The 17831-nt window shown below is 40.4% G+C and overlaps 1 protein-coding gene across 1 annotated transcript in view; it reads left to right on the top strand.

The window, feature by feature from the left end:
- LOC132095617 (glycosyltransferase-like domain-containing protein 1) overlaps nt 1-16174 on the top strand; it is a 38567-nt gene extending 22393 nt beyond the window's left edge. Inside the window, exons 6-10 of the mRNA XM_059500759.1 lie at nt 3928-4037; nt 4838-4982; nt 14177-14247; nt 14566-14657; nt 15362-16174. Coding sequence (XP_059356742.1) covers nt 3928-4037; nt 4838-4982; nt 14177-14247; nt 14566-14657; nt 15362-15463 — 520 coding nt within the window. The 3' untranslated portion in view covers nt 15464-16174. The remainder of the gene's footprint in view (nt 1-3927; nt 4038-4837; nt 4983-14176; nt 14248-14565; nt 14658-15361) is intronic.
- The last annotated feature ends 1657 nt before the right edge of the window (nt 16175-17831 follow it).

The raw sequence follows: 17831 nt of genomic DNA, 5'->3' as shown, positions 1-17831 counted from the left end.
AAGAGGGCAACCTTGTTTTTCAACCTTGTTCTTTCAAAAAAAAAAGAAAAATGCAGAGAAGACAGACAGACAGTCACATGGCCTGGCATGGGCTTTCTCTCTGCTGGACCTTTGCCTTTCAGGCAATCTTTTTTTATTACTTTTTCTCCTGTGGCTTGTTTTGAAATCCAGATATATTTGTGCATCTCTCGTTCTTCCCAGACTGTGCAGCAGGCACTAATGACCAAGTAAAAAAGGCGCAGGCACTGACGCATCACCATGCTGTGCTGGCAAGCATCGTGACTGGTTCCACAACTCCTCCTGCGCCCTGCTCATCGCCAGAGCTGTGCTGCCGAGACCCCCATTAGAGAGGGACGGCGCTTGGAAGGACATGATATGTTGGAATCTTGAAAACGGCACAAAGGATTTAAACCCGACTTGCAAACGAAGGCAGAATTCCAGAAAATATTTGACTTTTGATGTTCACACACAATTAAAACTAATGAATCAGGGTCATGTTAGAGTAGAGAAGTGGAAAACAAGTCGTTTACTGACAGTCAGAATGTAACCAAAGACATCAGCCCATACATTTTCACATCCATTCATGTATAGTTAGTCCCTTATTAGGACCCCAGCACGCACCCCTCCCTGTGGAGGAGCGGCGAGAACGATCGACATGGTCGTGGTTTGTTTTGTCTTGTTTTACCGGAGGCTTTGCCTCCGCTATTTTCAGCTGACCCTAATCAATCCCCAGATAACCGAATCCCGGGCTTTCAAGAGCCCCATTAATTAGCCCTTTCGCTTCCTTCTGATTTGAATCCTTTAACGTCATGCTTTTGCAGTAAATAGAGTTTGAATTTTAAAACATGCACCTCATGGGTGCGACTTAAAGGGGAATATTTAATCATAGCTGTCTAAATGAGAGGATCATATTCTTTTAAGTGGTACCGGATGACTGCTAATGAGGATTCGCAGGGTCCCTGCAGAACTCTTTTTTTTTTCGTATTTGTTTTATTTGGTTTCTGTCTCATTGCACTAGGAGGTCAAAGGGTAAGAACACTATCCATTTTAGTATTGGGAAGTAAGACAGATTTTGGACATTTACACTACTAATCAAAAGTTTAGGATAAGTAAGAAATGATTTCATGTATATGGAAGTTTTTTTATATAAATTATGGTTAATAAGCAAGGATGCATTAATTTGTGTCAAAAATAGATAGTGACAAGAACAAAATTATGTTTCAAACTTTTGAACTTTGTTCATCAAATAATCCTGAAAAAAGTATTACAGCTTGAGCACCAAATCTGCATGTTAGCTTTGTTTTGCCATTACAGGAATATAATTTTAAAATATTAAAACAAAAGTCATTTTAATAATTTTACAATGTTACTGTTTTACTATATTTTTGATCAAATAAATGCAGCCTCGATTGCTGTGAAGCTGCTTTTATAGACCCTAAAACTTTTAAATGGTAGTGTGTGTTAAAATTTAATTTACGGTAATTCAATTAAATTTTAAATAACTGTATAATATGTTTAATACATATTTTATAATAAATAAAGTAAATACATTTATTTTATTATGTATGCTGATTAGAATGTTACATCTGGGTTGTTTTTCTGATTGTTTTCCGCATACTAGCAGTATCATCTCCTCAAACTTTATTTGGGCAATCCGTAAATTTGCACTCTACCATTAGCATCTGCATTTAAAATTCCCCTTAAGTGTAGCTCCTAGAAAAGCGTCTAATAATTAATCACTAATATGTTTGGGTTGTATGTTTATTAATCTGCATTAATGCCGAGTGCTGCGAGTGCATGTTAGTAAACTCATGTTTACGTGTGTCTGTTCGGGACTCCTCTCTTCCAGTTTTAGCTTGAGAGGCACGTTGAGCCCCAGCAATCCCTGCATAACATAACTGACATATTAATTAACCCTCCGCTATGCTGTCAGTAGGAAATAAGGCATCATGGCCACATGAAGGCTGTTTTAGTTACTAGACTGACAGGCCGGGTAATAGGCATCCCTGCAGTCGCCATGTCACCTCCCTGCAGGTCAACCAGTCTTAGTCCAGAGGAGGTAGCAATCACATCCACAATGTAGTGAATCAAAGAGGTTGCAAAATTAATGAGGGAATCAACGTCAAGCCATGGGGGAAAGGCAACATAAAAGAACCGGAAATGAGAGGAAATAAGCCCTCACTAATACCTCATCCAAGGAGATTCCACCCAAGTGGGAGGTGTCTTTTGTCAAAGCACTTCTGCCCCGGTAATTGTTTTTGACCTTCAACATCGTCATTTTTGTGCAGAGAGCTCTTTCTCAGACAGTATACAGAAAGGCAATGCTGAGGAGCTCAGAGATTTGTCAAAGCCTCTTTTGTGCGACATGTATGAGCTCTGTAAGGCCGTTGTTCGGTAACATACCTCCACTTTATCAAGAGGATGAGCCGCATGGATCACCACTCTACTGTCAGGGTTTTGAAAGGACTTCAGGCACGCAGTTTGGGCCAAAGAGAAGGATTTCAAACCCGTGCAATGAGGGACATTGTATTCATAGGGAAGCTTCTTCATCAGATGTGTTGTAAGCATGTAGGTTTGCTATGCTAGTCTTTTTGACTGCAGAATAAAATTGGGGCTGTGTCTTGCAGTGGATGAAATGTTTGTGCACCTATTTTTTTTATTAGAATGTGGTCAGTTGATGGAAAGTGTGTTATTTCCACCCTAATATTTTAGGCACACTTTATCAAAAATAATGAAAAAATAATAATGAAACAATTAACAATCAACAATACAAATTTGTAATTTATATCATTTATATGAGTGGGAAAGATTGCTCACTGAGCTTCTTGTAGTGTAAAATGTAATAAAACATTCTTTGAAGTACTCCTAATTTAATCTTATTAAAACCTGTAAAGTGTGCTTTGGATTTAAAGGCACACTTCAGAGTGAACTATTTTTGAGGCGATGAAGCAGTGCCAGTGATCGCTGTGAAGCTGCTCACCAGATCTCTTGGCTAGGCTCAGAACTTAATGGAAGCATACTAGCAATCAGCGGCCTGGCTGGATCACAGTGACAGAACATGTGGCCTCAGCTTCAGATGTGTAAATAAGGTATACGAGCTGGGATTCGAAGAGGAACTTTCAGAACTCTTACCACGCACCTCAAGTCTAAATAATTGTATTAGCGTTTCCATTTGTATAAATGTTTCTGAGAAATCAAAACCGTAAAATGTGAACTGAAATTTCACCAGTTTGTTATATCACATCACAGACTTTTACCTTTTCTCAGTATGTTTTGTGCTATTTCCACAATAACATCTGAACATATGGGTAAACATACAGAATATTTTGTTTGCAAAAATAAAAACATTAGTTAAATAAAGATACTAATTTTACTTTTTGCCAAAGCTAAAGTTCACTTATTAACAGATTTGCCAGGTCTGTTAAACAAAACTAGTCTATTTTTAGGTTTTCCTCTCCATCTGGGGGTCCCAATCAAAATTGCTTTCTGAGGGGGCAGAGATCTCTTTAACCCTCAGACTAAAAAACCTGCATCAACAGTGTAAAAGTAGCCCAATTCCAGGGTAAAAAATGTGACTTGGCAACACTGCTTACTAAACAAAACTCTCTATATATTCAGCTTCACATTTAAGTTATTTTATTTATAATTGTATTTGTTGAGATCATCACAACCTTCAAGAAACAGCTGAGGATGCTTCCATTTACACTTAAATTAATCATAAACCTAAACCTAGACATGTCTTATGTAAAGGTTTTTTTTTTTTCAGCTATAAGATTAAATGTTAAATATGACGGGTAGTGGTTTTTATTTTCTACACTTCATTTTTTAACTCTCTTTTGGTAATATTTCTGTTACTTTCCTGCTGCTAATTACTTTGTAATTAAGTTATTGTTTCCAAATGTGAAATAGTGTTTTGTTCTGCTTAAGGGAACATGACAAAGACCCACAGCTGTTCTTCCAGACCTTACTGAAACTCAAAGAACAACAGCTGAGCTTTGAAGTTTCTGTCCTGGGAGAGACCTTCGCTGACATTCCAGGTACATCATGTGCTGTGGGGATTAGAAACGAGCATGCAATTAAACAATTACAATATGATATTGCTTTTATACAACAGTTCTTTCAGACAAAATGTTCCAGTTAGTTAGTCATATAATATTCTCTTCACCAGAATCTGCTTGCTTTATATACTTACTTACTTACCTTTCTGTTCCTACTTTTTTTATAGAATGATTTAGTTGTTTGACACCTCTGATGTCACGCAAAAATGTAATTACATTTTTATCTTTGAAACACATTTGTAAAGTACATCGCTGTAGGTTCAAAGATAATCTGTTTATTGCACACAGGCAACATTTTCATTGGCAAAATACACTCCCCATTAGTGGACAATTATGTTTTAATATCTTTTGGACAGTCTCGAGTATTTATGGTGTTGTGTTCATTTCTTTATGTGCCCGCACAGTCTTATGCTGCCAAAGTGAGACTTACAGGAAACACAATCTCTTATATTGAGATGCAAACTTTTATCGCGGCATAAACAGCTGCAGGACCAAAAGAAATAAACAGATCGTAAAGGTTGCTGATGTTATGAAATTATGTTTACGATTGCTCGGAAGGCAATCACACTGAAACCGTTTTAATCTATTTTGATTTTGCTAATAGAATCACATTATTGATTATTTGTGCCCTTCTCTCTTTTATGTACAAATTTATGATGACCTTGCTTATTTTATCTCCTCGCAAAATATGACCAAAACTTTAAATGTCCCTTTCTCCACTAATCGTTACACATCGATATTGAGGCTTCTGTCCCTTTCTCCGTTCCTTCCCACTATAGACATATTTTCAGAAGCCAAAGAACAGTTGGTTGACCACATCCAGCACTGGGGTTTCATGCCCAGTAAGGAAGATTACCTCAAAGCTCTGTGCCAAGCAGATGTCGTTGTTTCCACGGCCAAGCACGAGTTTTTCGGAGTAGCAATGTGAGTTTCATCTGCTGTCTGTCACAGAATTATGTTCTCTCAAAACAGAAAGGCACACCAATGGTTTATTCACATTTATTAGCAGAAGTTTTGTTTGCTTATTTTTATGAAATTACCACAAAAAAAAAAAAAAAACACTTCAGTTTTGGTGAATTTAGTCATTCCTATTAGTAAATTACCACATATGTCATAGTAACTTCTGTTTGTTTCATAATCTGGATGCAGAAAGTCTTTTCCATCATGTTTCATTTTAACATGATGATTACCTTGAGCATTCAAATCTCCAAAGTCAAAACAGGTCCAAAAAGAGTTGAAAGGTTTTTTTTTTTTTTTGTTTTTTTTATCCCAGAGGCCTGTCCTCTCTATCTGGGGTGTGTTTCACTGTCAGGAGGGTACTGCATGTGTTTTGGAGGGACCTTTGAAAGCACCACCATTGATGTGTTCAGCATCGCCTGGATCAATATCTTCAGTCACCTGTGCTTGACTTTTGAAGAGTCTGCTTGATAATGCCCAGGGCCAAGGTAGCACTGATCCCAAGTGCATTAGCAGGGGTTGGTTGTACACTGGGGTATTCACTCATCCTTTTTCTGTACACCAAATGTATACATCCTATTAGATGACAGCATTGAAGAATTTTCTGAGCCGTGATATTGATTGGATGGAAACATCCTTTGCTTTGCGGGGTAACGGTTTAGACTTGCGCTCCCTCTGGGACTTTTACTACATATGGCTGAGGTTGTTCTCGATTTCATTAGATCAAAGTCCAGTGGAAAGGAGGAATAAGGAGACTTCTCAGCTGTGTGTGTTCAAACACTGATCAAACACCTGCTGTCAGCTTTTATTAATAATTGGTTTACTCTCATTTGATTAAATTAGGCTATGATGTTCCTTAACTATGAGCACACCATAGAAAATTGTCTTTTTATGTACGTAATGAAAGCACTTTAGAACAGGAAACACTATTCACTATTAATTGGATGTTTGTTAGCATGCATATTACTAGCATATCGGCTGTTTATTTGTACTTGAAAAACACTCCTCAATTCTGCATGACAGTTTTCTAGATCCATTAACCCAAACCCAAACAAAACTACCTTACTATCAGTTTAGCAGTACTTTGAGGAAAAACTTTGTTAACAGTGAATGTGTTCCCTTTTCTAAAGTGTTACTGAAAATTCTAAAAAAATGCTAATAGCTAGTTTATTATATATTATAAATACAATTGAATCGTCTCTGTTATATATGGTAACCCTCGTTCCCTGAAGGAGGGAACGGAGACTTCACGTCGGGTTGAACGACAAATTGGGATATCACTTTGATAAACCAATCTACTTCGAGTGTAAATTTAACGAGCCAATTCACATTGGCATGCAATTATTGCATCCAGCTGCAGCTGATCACAGCGTGAGTAGGGGCAATACATAACAGGATGTGACATTTCTGTTCCCTCCGTCAGAATTGCTATTCCTACCAAAGCGCCATGGATGCTGCCCCTTCCAGTGCCCTGTGCAAGCCACCTGTGCCCCTTTTTGGTGTAGGCCAGGGCTTGCAACAAGAAGTTCCATTCACCATTGTCGAAGCACTACCCACTCAGTGAGATTGGATAACACTGGGAAAACATACCCCACACAGTCCACCACGTCTGGCTGCCAAAGGGACGGAGGGGCTTGACAGGGTGTACAGTACGGACACTCTGGAGTAGTTTTAGCAAAGCCGACTGTGACGAGTGGGGCGGGGCCGAGAGATGTGGGAACAGGAGCGAGGCCGGTAGAGTGATTGGGAATGAGCGAAACCTGCTTGACCCATCGGTCTCGAGTCCTACGGAGGAGATGGAGGGATATAAAACCAGAGCGACGACAGAGGACCAGGCCTGGGTTTTAGTGAAAGTGAAAGTGACGTGACATTCAGCCAAGTATGGTGACCCATACTCGGAATTTGTGCTCTGCATTTAACCCATCCGAAGTGCACACACACAGAGCAGTGAACACACACACACACTGTGAGCACACACCCGGAGCAGTGGGCAGCCATTTATGCTTGCGGCGCCCAGGGAGCAGTTGGGGGTTCGATGCCTTGCTCAAGGGCACCTAAGTCGTGGTTTTGAAGGTGGAGAGAGAACTGTACATGCACTCCCCCCACCCACAATTCCTGCCAGCCCGGGACTCGAACTCACAACCTTTCAATTGGGAGTCCGACTCTCTAACCATTAGGCCACGAGGGGCTGACGTGCTGTTTTTTGTTTATTTTGATCATTAAAATATCATTTGATTGTCCGCCGGTTCCCGCCTCCTTCTTCCCGATGATTATGAAGGTTTAATTTGTTACAGTGGTGCCGAAGCCCAGGAGAAGGAGGGACGCGCTGCTGAAGATCCCTTGCCGCTGTGGTGAATCCGCGGTGCCTGGTGGGCTGGAGTGAGTTGCCGGGGACAGGCGAGCTCGCTGCCGGCCGCCCGTGAGGGAGTGGAGGAGTCGGCGCCATTCACCAGGGGGCCGGAGCCTGCTGCCTCCGTGAAGGAATCCGGAGGAGCAGGCAACGGGGGACTCCTGCCGGCTGCCCAAAACCGGAGGAGCCGTTGCCTTCCACCGGGTGGCGGAGGAGTGTCGTGCCGTCCGCCGAGGGCCGTCCAGTGCCACTGCCAGGCACCGCGGAGGAGATCACCCAGCTGGTGGAGGGCCGAGCAGCAGTGCGTCTGGGAACCGGAATAATTATTATTTTTTTTCTCTCTCCCATCTCTCGTCTCTGTCGCTCCTCCTTCCATCTCCTTTTCTCTCGCCTCGTCTGTCCTACCCCCAGGTTCCCGCATGTCCCCGTGAGCAGTCCCCCCCGGAGGGAGGGGGGGGGGCTGGGGGGTAGAGCGCAGTCTCGAGGGTACCCCCCCGGCCTGCGAGGGGCGATGGGGGTATGTGATGAGTGGGGCGGGGCCGAGAGATGTGGGAACAGGAGCGAAGGCCGTTGGAGTGATTGGGAATGATCGACACCTGCTTGACCCACCGGTCTCGAGTCCCACGGAGGAGATGGAGGGATATAAAACCGGAGCGAAGACAGTGACGGACGAGAGAGGACCAGGCCTGGGTTTTAGTTTGTGTTTTGATTTTTATTTGTGCGCGTCAGGGGCTGACGCGCTGTTTTGTGTTTATTTTGATCATTAAAATATCATTTGATTGTCTGCCGGTTCCCGCCTCCTTCTTCCCGATGATTATGAAGGTTTAATTCGTTACACCGACACTAACCGGGGCCTCTCAGTGCAGCTATCCATTTGAGGCGAGAACACAGGAGGATACAGGCTCCACAGGAATGCTATAGAATCTAGCGAACATGTTGGAGGTTGCCCAGCCCGCAGCTCTACAAATATCAAATGTTAGCGAAGCGCCATGAGCCAGCGCCCAAGAGGATGCAAGACTTTTAGTTGAGTAAGTTCACAACCTGAACGGGCAGGGCACACCCTGTGCCTGATAAGCCAGGGTGATGGCATCCATAATCCAGTGGGCCATCCTCTGCTTAGAGACGGCCATCCCCTTCTGCCGGCCTCTGTAACAGACAAAGAGCTGGTCTGAGGTAGAGGTCTTCACGGGTCCAAAAATTTGTGCCTGAACCCGAAAGAGACCCGTAATGTAATACACCGACCCGGACCCGTCTATTATTTCAAAAGCTGGACCCGGACCCGTGTAGATCCGAGAAATGCCTACCTGGGCCCGACTATTATTTGAAAACTGGACCCGATTGTCACATATTCCACCTTAGATTGCTATTACAAGTCAATAACCTGTTGCGAAAAATATAACTTTTTGTCTTACCTAATTTAAGGAGCCGTAGTCTCTCTTCCTTGTACCTGACTGCCTGTGATGCATTACATTAATTATAAGCACTATAGTAAACTCATATTTACCATAGTAAAATAATTTTCTTTGCCTCTTTATTTTTGTATACTGTAAAAACGTCAACCACATTGGTTGAAAATGGATAAAGGTTGAAATATTATATTAGAAGTTTTACTTATATTTTTTGTAAAGTTATCCAAAGGATTCATTAGCTAATCAAAAAAAGAACATAATATTAATTATCTATTGTAATAAAAATAATCGTTTGAGTAGTCGACTAATCGAAAAAATAATCGTTAGATTAGTCGACAGAAAAAATAATCGTTAGTTGCAGCTCTACATGACACGCACTTGAGACTGCACATGTGTGCTAGCTGGATCAACCTAAAATATGCTTTTTAACGCAATTTGAGCTTTATAGAAAACATTCATGTGACAGTTCACCTCAGATTTTGTTGCTGATTTGAAATATACCGTAATTCCTCAAATAAAAGCCGGGGCCTTTATTTACCTGAACTGCAGAAGGTAACAGGCTTTTATTTGAAGCAGGCTTTTATTAGAGGCAGGCCTTTATTTCTAATTCTGTAATTGTTTTAAATAACTCATTTTAAATTAAAAGCAATACCATTCCAGTGGACAGATATCATAACATTAGCACAGAATCAGTTCAGAATCAATCACTAAAAGAACAACCTTGGTTCTCACGGCCGGTTTCTGGCTGTTAAAAGGTGCCATCCATGACCTGGTGAGCTTGTCATGCACTTCCGGGAAAAAAGGAACCAGGGCTGGGCACTGACAACCAGTGTGGGCCACCCCGAGAAACTAATCATCCAGCCTGGAAGGCTCGGGATGCAGTGGAGGTTTCCAGACGAGCCCTACCTTCTCTGGCATAGCTGTCATCCCTGGAGCTGATTCAGGCATTGCCGCCACCCTGGAAGTCAAATTTTCCTCAGAGAGCTCTCCCTCAAGTGCAGGGATGGACGTCCGGTCAATGTGAGGAGTCCCGCAGGATACCTCTGGTACGCTCTTTGAAGAGGGCCCAAGTTCCATTGGCTGCTCAACTGGGTTGGTTCCCAGAGGGGTTTTCCACCACTTTAATCCTCAAACCACCCGTGCTACTGCTCAAAATAGACCCCGCCTGGCAGCCTGCCAATACGAACACTAGATCGCAGCAGAGGCAATGGAGCTCCGCCCCCCTGGAGGAAACAGATCCTGGCAAAAGGGAACATCACTCATCTGCGAATGCCACCTCAGCGTGTTTAATGCCCAGACACGTAAGGCAGCGATCATGACCATAACCTGGAGCCAGGTAACAACCACATCCAGTAACGCACGGGTGAATGGTATCTTTTAAAAGACGATCCATCATCTTTACAAAGACACATCCATATACGCTCTTTTAGAGAAATTGTTATTTCAGGGAAATGCTCTTTTAGTGCTGAGGCGCACAGTGGACTGGCCACTTGCAGCATGACAGCGGGGTAGTGCAGCCTGAAGTGCGCAACCCACTCGACTTGGAACGACCACCACTGAAGCATTGTACCGCCAACACCAGAAGCTTCCAAGAGCGCGTTGAACTCAAAGTCACTTGAAGACACTGGATGGAGCAGAACGATGTTGTCGCTCGGCTCCAAAGCGAAAAGCCCGTATGCATTGCACCTGCTGCCTTCTTATAGTCATGCTGTGATCAGCTGCAGCTGTATGCAATAATTGCATGCCAATGTGTATTGGATCGTTTAATTTATACTTGAGGTAGATTGGTCTATCGAAGCGATAACCCAATTCATCGGTCATCCGTCGTGATGTCAAGAGTGACCAACTGAAAGGGAATCACAGTCTACAATTGCATTGTTTTAAATACAACTGGATTTGAAATCGTGTACAATTAAATAATTTATTAGATTTATTGCATTAAATATTTGGATTTATTTTATGATGTTTTAATATAAGTCTGGGACAAGGGGAAAACTAAATCTTTACATAATACAGTCTTGGCCAAAAGTTTTGAGAATTACATAAATATTGGAAATTGGAAAAGTTGGTGCTTAAGTTTTTATAATAGCAATTTGTATATACTCCAGAATTTTATGAAGAGTGATCAGAAGAATTGCATAGTCCTTCCTTGCCATGAAAATTAACTTAATCCCAAAAAAACCTTTCCACTGCATTTCATTGCTGTCATTAAAGGACCTGCTGTTGTTGACGAGCACAAGGCTGGAGATCATTATGTCAGGCTGATTGGGCTGATGTTAAAAGGAGGGTGATGCTTGAAATCATTGTTCTTCCATTGTTAACCATGGTGACCTGCAAAGAAACGCGTGCAGCCATCATTGCGTTGCATAAAAATGGCTTCACGGGCAAGGATATTGTGGCTACTAAGATTGCACCTAAATCAACAATTTATACGATCATCAAGAACTTCAAGGAAAGAGGTTCAATTCTTGTAAAGAAGGCTTCAGGGCATCCAAGAAAGTCCAGCAAGCGCCAGGATCGTCTCCTTAAGAGGATTCAGCTGCGGGATCGGAGTACCACCAGTGCAGAGCTTGCTCAGGAATGGCAGCAGGCAGGTGTGAGCGCATCTGCACGCACAGTGAGGCGAAGACTTTTGGAAGATGGCCTGGGGTCAAGAAGGGCAGCAAAGAAGCCACTGCTCTCCAAAAAAAACATCAGGGACAGATTGATCTTCTGCAGAAAGTATAGTGAATGGACTGCTGAGGACTGGGGCAAAGTCATATTCTCCGATGAAGCCCCTTTCCGATTGTTTGGGGCATCTGGAAAAAGGCTTGTCCGGAGAAGAAAAGGTGAGCGCTACCATCAGTCCTGTCATGCCAACAGTAAAGCATCCTGACACCATTCATGTGTGGGGTTGCTTCTCATCCAAGGGAGTGGGCTCGCTCACAATTCTGCCCAAAAACACAGCCATGAATAAAGAATAGTACCAAAACACCTACTAACAGCAACTTCTTCCAACAATCCAACAACAGTTTGGTGAAGAACAATGCATTTTCCAGCACGATGGAGCACCGTGCCATACAGCAAAAGTGATAACTAAGTGGCTCGGTGACCAGAATGTTGAAATTTTGGGTCCATGGCCTGGAAACTCCACAGATCTTAATCCCATTGAGAACTTGTGGTCAATCCTCAAGAGGCGGGTGGACAAACAAAAACCCACTAATTCTGACAAACTCCAAGAAGTGATTATGAAAGAATGGGTTGCTATCAGTCAGGATTTGGCCCAGAAGTTGATTGAGAGCATGCCCAGTCGAATTGCAGAGGTCCTGAAAAAGAAAGGCCAACTATGCAAATACTGACTCTTTGCATACATGTCATGTAATTGCCAATAAAAGCCTTTGAAATGTATGAAGTGCTTGTAATTATATTTCAGTACATCACAGAAACAACTGAAACAAAGATCTAAAAGCAGTTTAGCAGCAAACTTTTTGAAAACTAATATTTATGTAATTCTCAAAACTTTTGGCCACGATTGTACATTTGAAAAATATATATGTATATATAAAAAGAAATGATGAAGAAATGATCAAAAGTTTCTGAGATGAGTTTTAATGTGGCCTTCATATAACAAAAAAAGAAAGAAAGAAAACAAGTTCAAATCTGTTCGTTTTAATAAAAATCAGCCCCTTGGACATAAAAGTGCCGGGAGTTGAAGAAACATCCACTTTCTAAATCAATTTGATACAAAGGGCTGATGACAAGAGAAAGAGGCCGTAAGACCTCGGAACTCGAATCACCTGCTCAAATGCTTTTGCCGATCAGTCCTTGCTTCTCATTGGTCAACTCCATGCCACGCAAGGGGACTTTTCTCCACCGTGTTCTGTCCTCGTTATTGTGGAAATTAGCCTAATCTGATTAATTGTCAGCAGACGCCCATCCGTGCCCTCCAGAAAAACAGTAAGGCAGCCAAGCAGAATGATCGCCTAATTATATTTGAGATGAAAAGCCTGATAAGCATTTGCACGCTCACACATTAACTGCATTGACATGGAACTGACCTTAATCAGTTTCATACGACGGGCTGTCATAGACTCCAGCCGAGCGACTTTGATTTACTGTGTTCACAGTGAATTTGATCAGGGAAGGGGATGTTGACGTTGCAGAGTAGGTAATAGTACACTAAACCTTCACTTTCTGGTGTTTGCTCAAGGACGGTGACTGTTGTGCTTTTGTTTTGCTTTTTCCTTTGTAGAGAAATTATAGGTAATGTTTTTTTTCTTCTTTTCTTTTTCTTTTTTTTCAACTGGTTTATAATTTGTTGGAATAAAGATATGGGAATAAAAGTGGAAGTTTTATTGTTTTTGCACGAATAGAGAATGCATTGGACTTTTTAGCATGCGTCTGCTGGCTTTTGATGAATAGACTATTCAAAATACAGGGGTATCAAGATCTGTTTTTGAAAGTTGAACTAATTTTAACTTAACATGACATTAAAAAAAATGAAGATGTATCACGTGTACAAAAAAATTAAATAAACAAAGGTGCAGACAGATGCAAGAAAGCATGTGAGGTCAGATATGTTGCCCACCTTTAACCAAAACTGCTTGATCCATGATTGTGCAAAAAAAAAAAAAAATCTGAATCTTTGAACCTTTGTTCTCCTATGTTACAGATCTGAAGGTTTAACATTCTATGATCGACCATTAAATATGTAACAATATAAACCACTTTGAAACACAACTTTGCGATTCTGAGACATTTTCCAAATCCACAGGATTGTTCGAGGAGATTTGTACCATTGCTCAATCAGAATTTAGAAATTTCAGCCATGAATGGCAGAGGGCTAATCGGATATTAAAATATGCATGGTTTTAGCATGGGAAATGAGATGAGGATCTGATGGTGAAGGGAGAGATGGATAGACTCATTAAATATTAATACTCATTCTACAAAATATTTAAACAGCCGGTCATTTCCACTGCCAGCAATAGGGGTTCAAATGAGTTGAATCAGTTGGGAGCAAAGTTTGCCCTAGATTGAACTATTTGATGAACTAAAAGCATGAGATAGTGTGTAAAACTATGCCATAGTTATGAGGTAGCATTACAAGAGTTCATTAAGTATTTGAATTAGTAAAAAGATTTGAAATGCTTTGATCTGTGTGTAGCGGTTGATATTGATCAAGGTGAAGTACAAGATGCCGCTTTATCCGACGGGTGATAGGTTGGAAAAATAACCTTTCCTCGGGCAGCTACGATGGCTTTCTTCAGTAATGGCCAGCTTTATAGCGCTGAACTTCCATGGTGCTGCTTTAGAAATTGCTAATTGGGATAATGCATCCAAGTCATTTCAATACATTTGGTCAATACAGTCCTGATGCACTATTGAACTGAATCTTTAATGACATAAATCTTCTCTTTCAGGTTAGAAGCGGTCCATTGTGGTTGTTACCCTCTGTATCCAAAGGCTTTGGTCTATCCTGAAATATTCCCTGGTAAAAAAAAAAAAAAATTCTTTCATTTTCATGATTTGCCTAGTTCAATTTCATTTGCAAAAGAAGATTTATTGTCACAGGCAAAGCTGCTATGTTCAGCTTCTGTATATAATGACTTATTCATCTTAAAGCACAATCGAAGAATTTGCCATAAACCATTTTGGCATTTGTATATAAATAAGTAAATATAACCACAGTTCAGTAATGTACAGCATCAGGCAGCATGGTGTCAGCTGAATTTTTAATGATGAAAGTGCCTGCGATCTCATCTGCTCTTTGAGGTTTCTGACTTATCAAATATGTATTTTCCTCTTGTAGCAACATATCTGTATTCAACACCTGAACAGCTGTGTAAAAGACTACAAGACTTCTGCAAGCGTCCGCAATTAGTCAGACACCATGTTACTCAGGTAAACAATGTTAATTTGGCTGTGAATCAAATAAACCGCAAAGACTCCTTCAGAGAATTCTAACATGTTTAGTGCTTTTTAGTCATAAAATACTACGAATAAACATTCATCCACGATGCCAATACATGACTAGTAATCAAAAATCTAAAAATGTAGCCTAAATTCTTCTGTGCTAAAGCTAAGCTCTTTATTCCATTGTAGAGGTACAACAAGATCAATAAAAGCCATTAACTGGTGGGTCGCAAGTCTGATAGAGAAAAAGAAACTAAAACAATTCTACACACAATATAAACTCTATAATCATGCACATTAGCTAAATAGTCACTTAAATAGTCTTATTTTTCACTGGAAAAGAAAATGCTTACTAATTATCTTGTTGTTTAGGTCAAAGGTCATACAAATTTGCCACAGATAGATGTTTTGATGCAAAAAAAAGAAAAGAAAAGAAAATATAAAACCAGCTACATTATACACGTATACACAATATGTTTAATAAAATAGTAATACATTTAATAAATACATTTAAATGTTTAATTTAAAGCTGTTGTTGAAAAAAAAAAAAAGTTACAATTTCCATCCTGAAGAAAACCCATTTGAGAGTCACTGCTCTCAACTAATCATAAAACAATAGGATATAAATTATATCACTGTTCTCTGCTTTTTCCATCTCTTTTCCCTTTACTCTTTGATTTTCTCTTTCCTAGGTGAACCTCCATGCTTTCTCCTGGGACGCTCTGGGGGACAGTTTCAGATCTCTCCTGGGAGCCGACAGTGACAGGATGTTAACAGAGGAGCACATTTCATGAAGTGATCCCCAAGAAATACATTACGACTTAAACTCCAGCCTCATTGTGAAAGAGCGTTTACAGTATGACCCGGAAAATCCTCTGTACCTCTCTGCTATTATTTAAGAAAAACATGTATATGTGATTCTAATGTTCTCATGCCGGAAAAAAACAGCTTTATATTTGTGGTTAATGGAAAAAAAAGAACAATCGAAAAACCTGAAACCGCTTTCGTGTTGCGCCTAGGCGGGCCCACCTCATATTTCGGTTCATATCCATTTTTATCCTTTGTGCCGGAGGACTCCAGCCTGGAATTCTGGAGTCTTCGGTTCCCACTCCGACAGAGTGGCAGCCAAGTTGCGGCTTGAAACGTTGTGGGCTCTCGCTTCACCTGAGGTTGCCAGGTTGTGACAAAGTCCCCCAAGGCTTAGTAAAGGTTGATGCAAGGCTTCCCCAGGACTGTGGTTGAATCTAAATATGGTTCTTTTATTTTCCTTGCTTCGGAGGTCTGGCTGTACGTTGAAACCAGGAACCCGCTGCATAATTAAGGGGGCATGGTAACTAGCTATTTATATGTTTTTGCAAAATGTAAAATCTGGGCAAACTAACAATGGCCTGTCAGATTTTCCATAAAGATCTAAGTGTCTGCTTTCACATTACAGCAATGCCACAATCACACGGCCCACTTCAGGCCTGCCAACATATGTGTTATTAAAAGAGGTCTGACTTTTATTGCATGAGTTATTGAAGGATTCCTCCTTTATTATCAGACATTCTTTCAATAAAGCTGTGGACTTTCTGACGTTATTATTTCAGATGCATCGATTATTCAGGTGCGCCGGACAGAGGATTCAAATTAAAGGCTCAAATATAATCACGTTGCCATCTCTGCATGCGTCCAAAATTAGTCTCATTACTCCTCATTAAGTAGCAATGCTTCCTTTACAGCTCATAGAAAAATAGTCCTAATATCCTACTGTACCTCCATATGTAATCTATTTCATATTTTAGGGGGTCAGTGAGATACTTTTGTGTGCCGTATGATATTTAGCATTAGTTCTCAAATATTATCGCTTCTGATTTGCCTCTTTTTGTACATCCATGTGTTATTTATAAGGAGCATATGGATGCAATTGACCTGTTTCCACCTTATCCTTGTCGCAATGTCAGATGAATTTGCCATCTACTCCAGGCCGACCCTGAGGTCAGGACCTAATGACGCCATAAAGCCTATAACCTGCTGTTTCGGCACAAAATGTCACCCCACATATTAAAAGTTAATAGCAACCTCTATAAAACTCAGTGCACAATAAACCATTTCATTGGCCTGTTGCTGTTTTCTCACTGATGGTGTTCTAGCGATATGAAGCTAATTTAATGCCGGATGAATTTAATGGCAAAACAAAAGTGCGGTACTCTTATTTTTTCCCCTTAAGTTCATGTTTGGTGTCCCACTGGAGTAGCACAGAGCTTGGAGGGCTGCCATTTGCATTATATGACTACATTTGTAGATATTTTAATATCTGTCAGGGGAATCACTAAAGTGAATTTGATCTGATACAACAGGTTTAAGTACTCATCTGTTTAAGGTCAGCTTTGAGTTTATATATGATATTCAGACCTTTATCAGATAATGCTATCTCAATTATTAGATACTTGGAAGTGAAGGTACAGTAAGATTACTTTTAGCATTCTCTTTGCTGTTCATTGCTGTAACCAGAACAGAATTTAGAGTTCCAAATCACTGCAAATGAAATGGCACAGAATCATCACAGCCTCCTCTGAAACCAGCAAAAGGATTTAGGAAATGGAAAATGGAAATGGCACTTTAATGAGAACCCTCAAGTTCTGACTTGAGCAAAATTTAGTGGTCACAGTACAGTTTGAGCATGGTCGTCACCAAATTAGGAAGGAGTTTTTTTTTTCATATGCATTAATGTATTTATTTTGCTAATTACTGTTTAATAAAGGGAATAATCATATTTTAAACTTATAAGTCAAGACGGTAGGTTTTTTTACGTAATGTTGTTATTATTATTATTATGTAATATATATCACATTATATTGGGTGAATTTCACTAGATTTAAATCATTGTCCATTATACTTTTTTTATTCTACATTTGTCAGAATAAATATTCCTTTAATAATAATAACTATATTTTTATTACTCATATTTTCTAAAGCAAGGGAAGTGCTTTAAAGGGTTTGTAAATGATTTGTTAGGAGTGAACTGTACATATATATATATATATATATATATATATTCTCTTTGCGTGCTGCTTGATGCCAGTTTATGTATTTTAGTTTTTTTTTTTTTTTTTCACACACCAGCTCATGTTGTGGCACGCTATCTAATTATACCATTACCTAGGGGGGGAGTGTGTACTA

Source organism: Carassius carassius, chromosome 19 (genome assembly GCF_963082965.1).
Source record: "Carassius carassius chromosome 19, fCarCar2.1, whole genome shotgun sequence".
NCBI classification, from domain to species: domain Eukaryota; kingdom Metazoa; phylum Chordata; class Actinopteri; order Cypriniformes; family Cyprinidae; genus Carassius; species Carassius carassius.
Note: the sequence above shows the minus strand (reverse complement) of the source record. Positions and strands in the feature narration are given on the sequence as shown.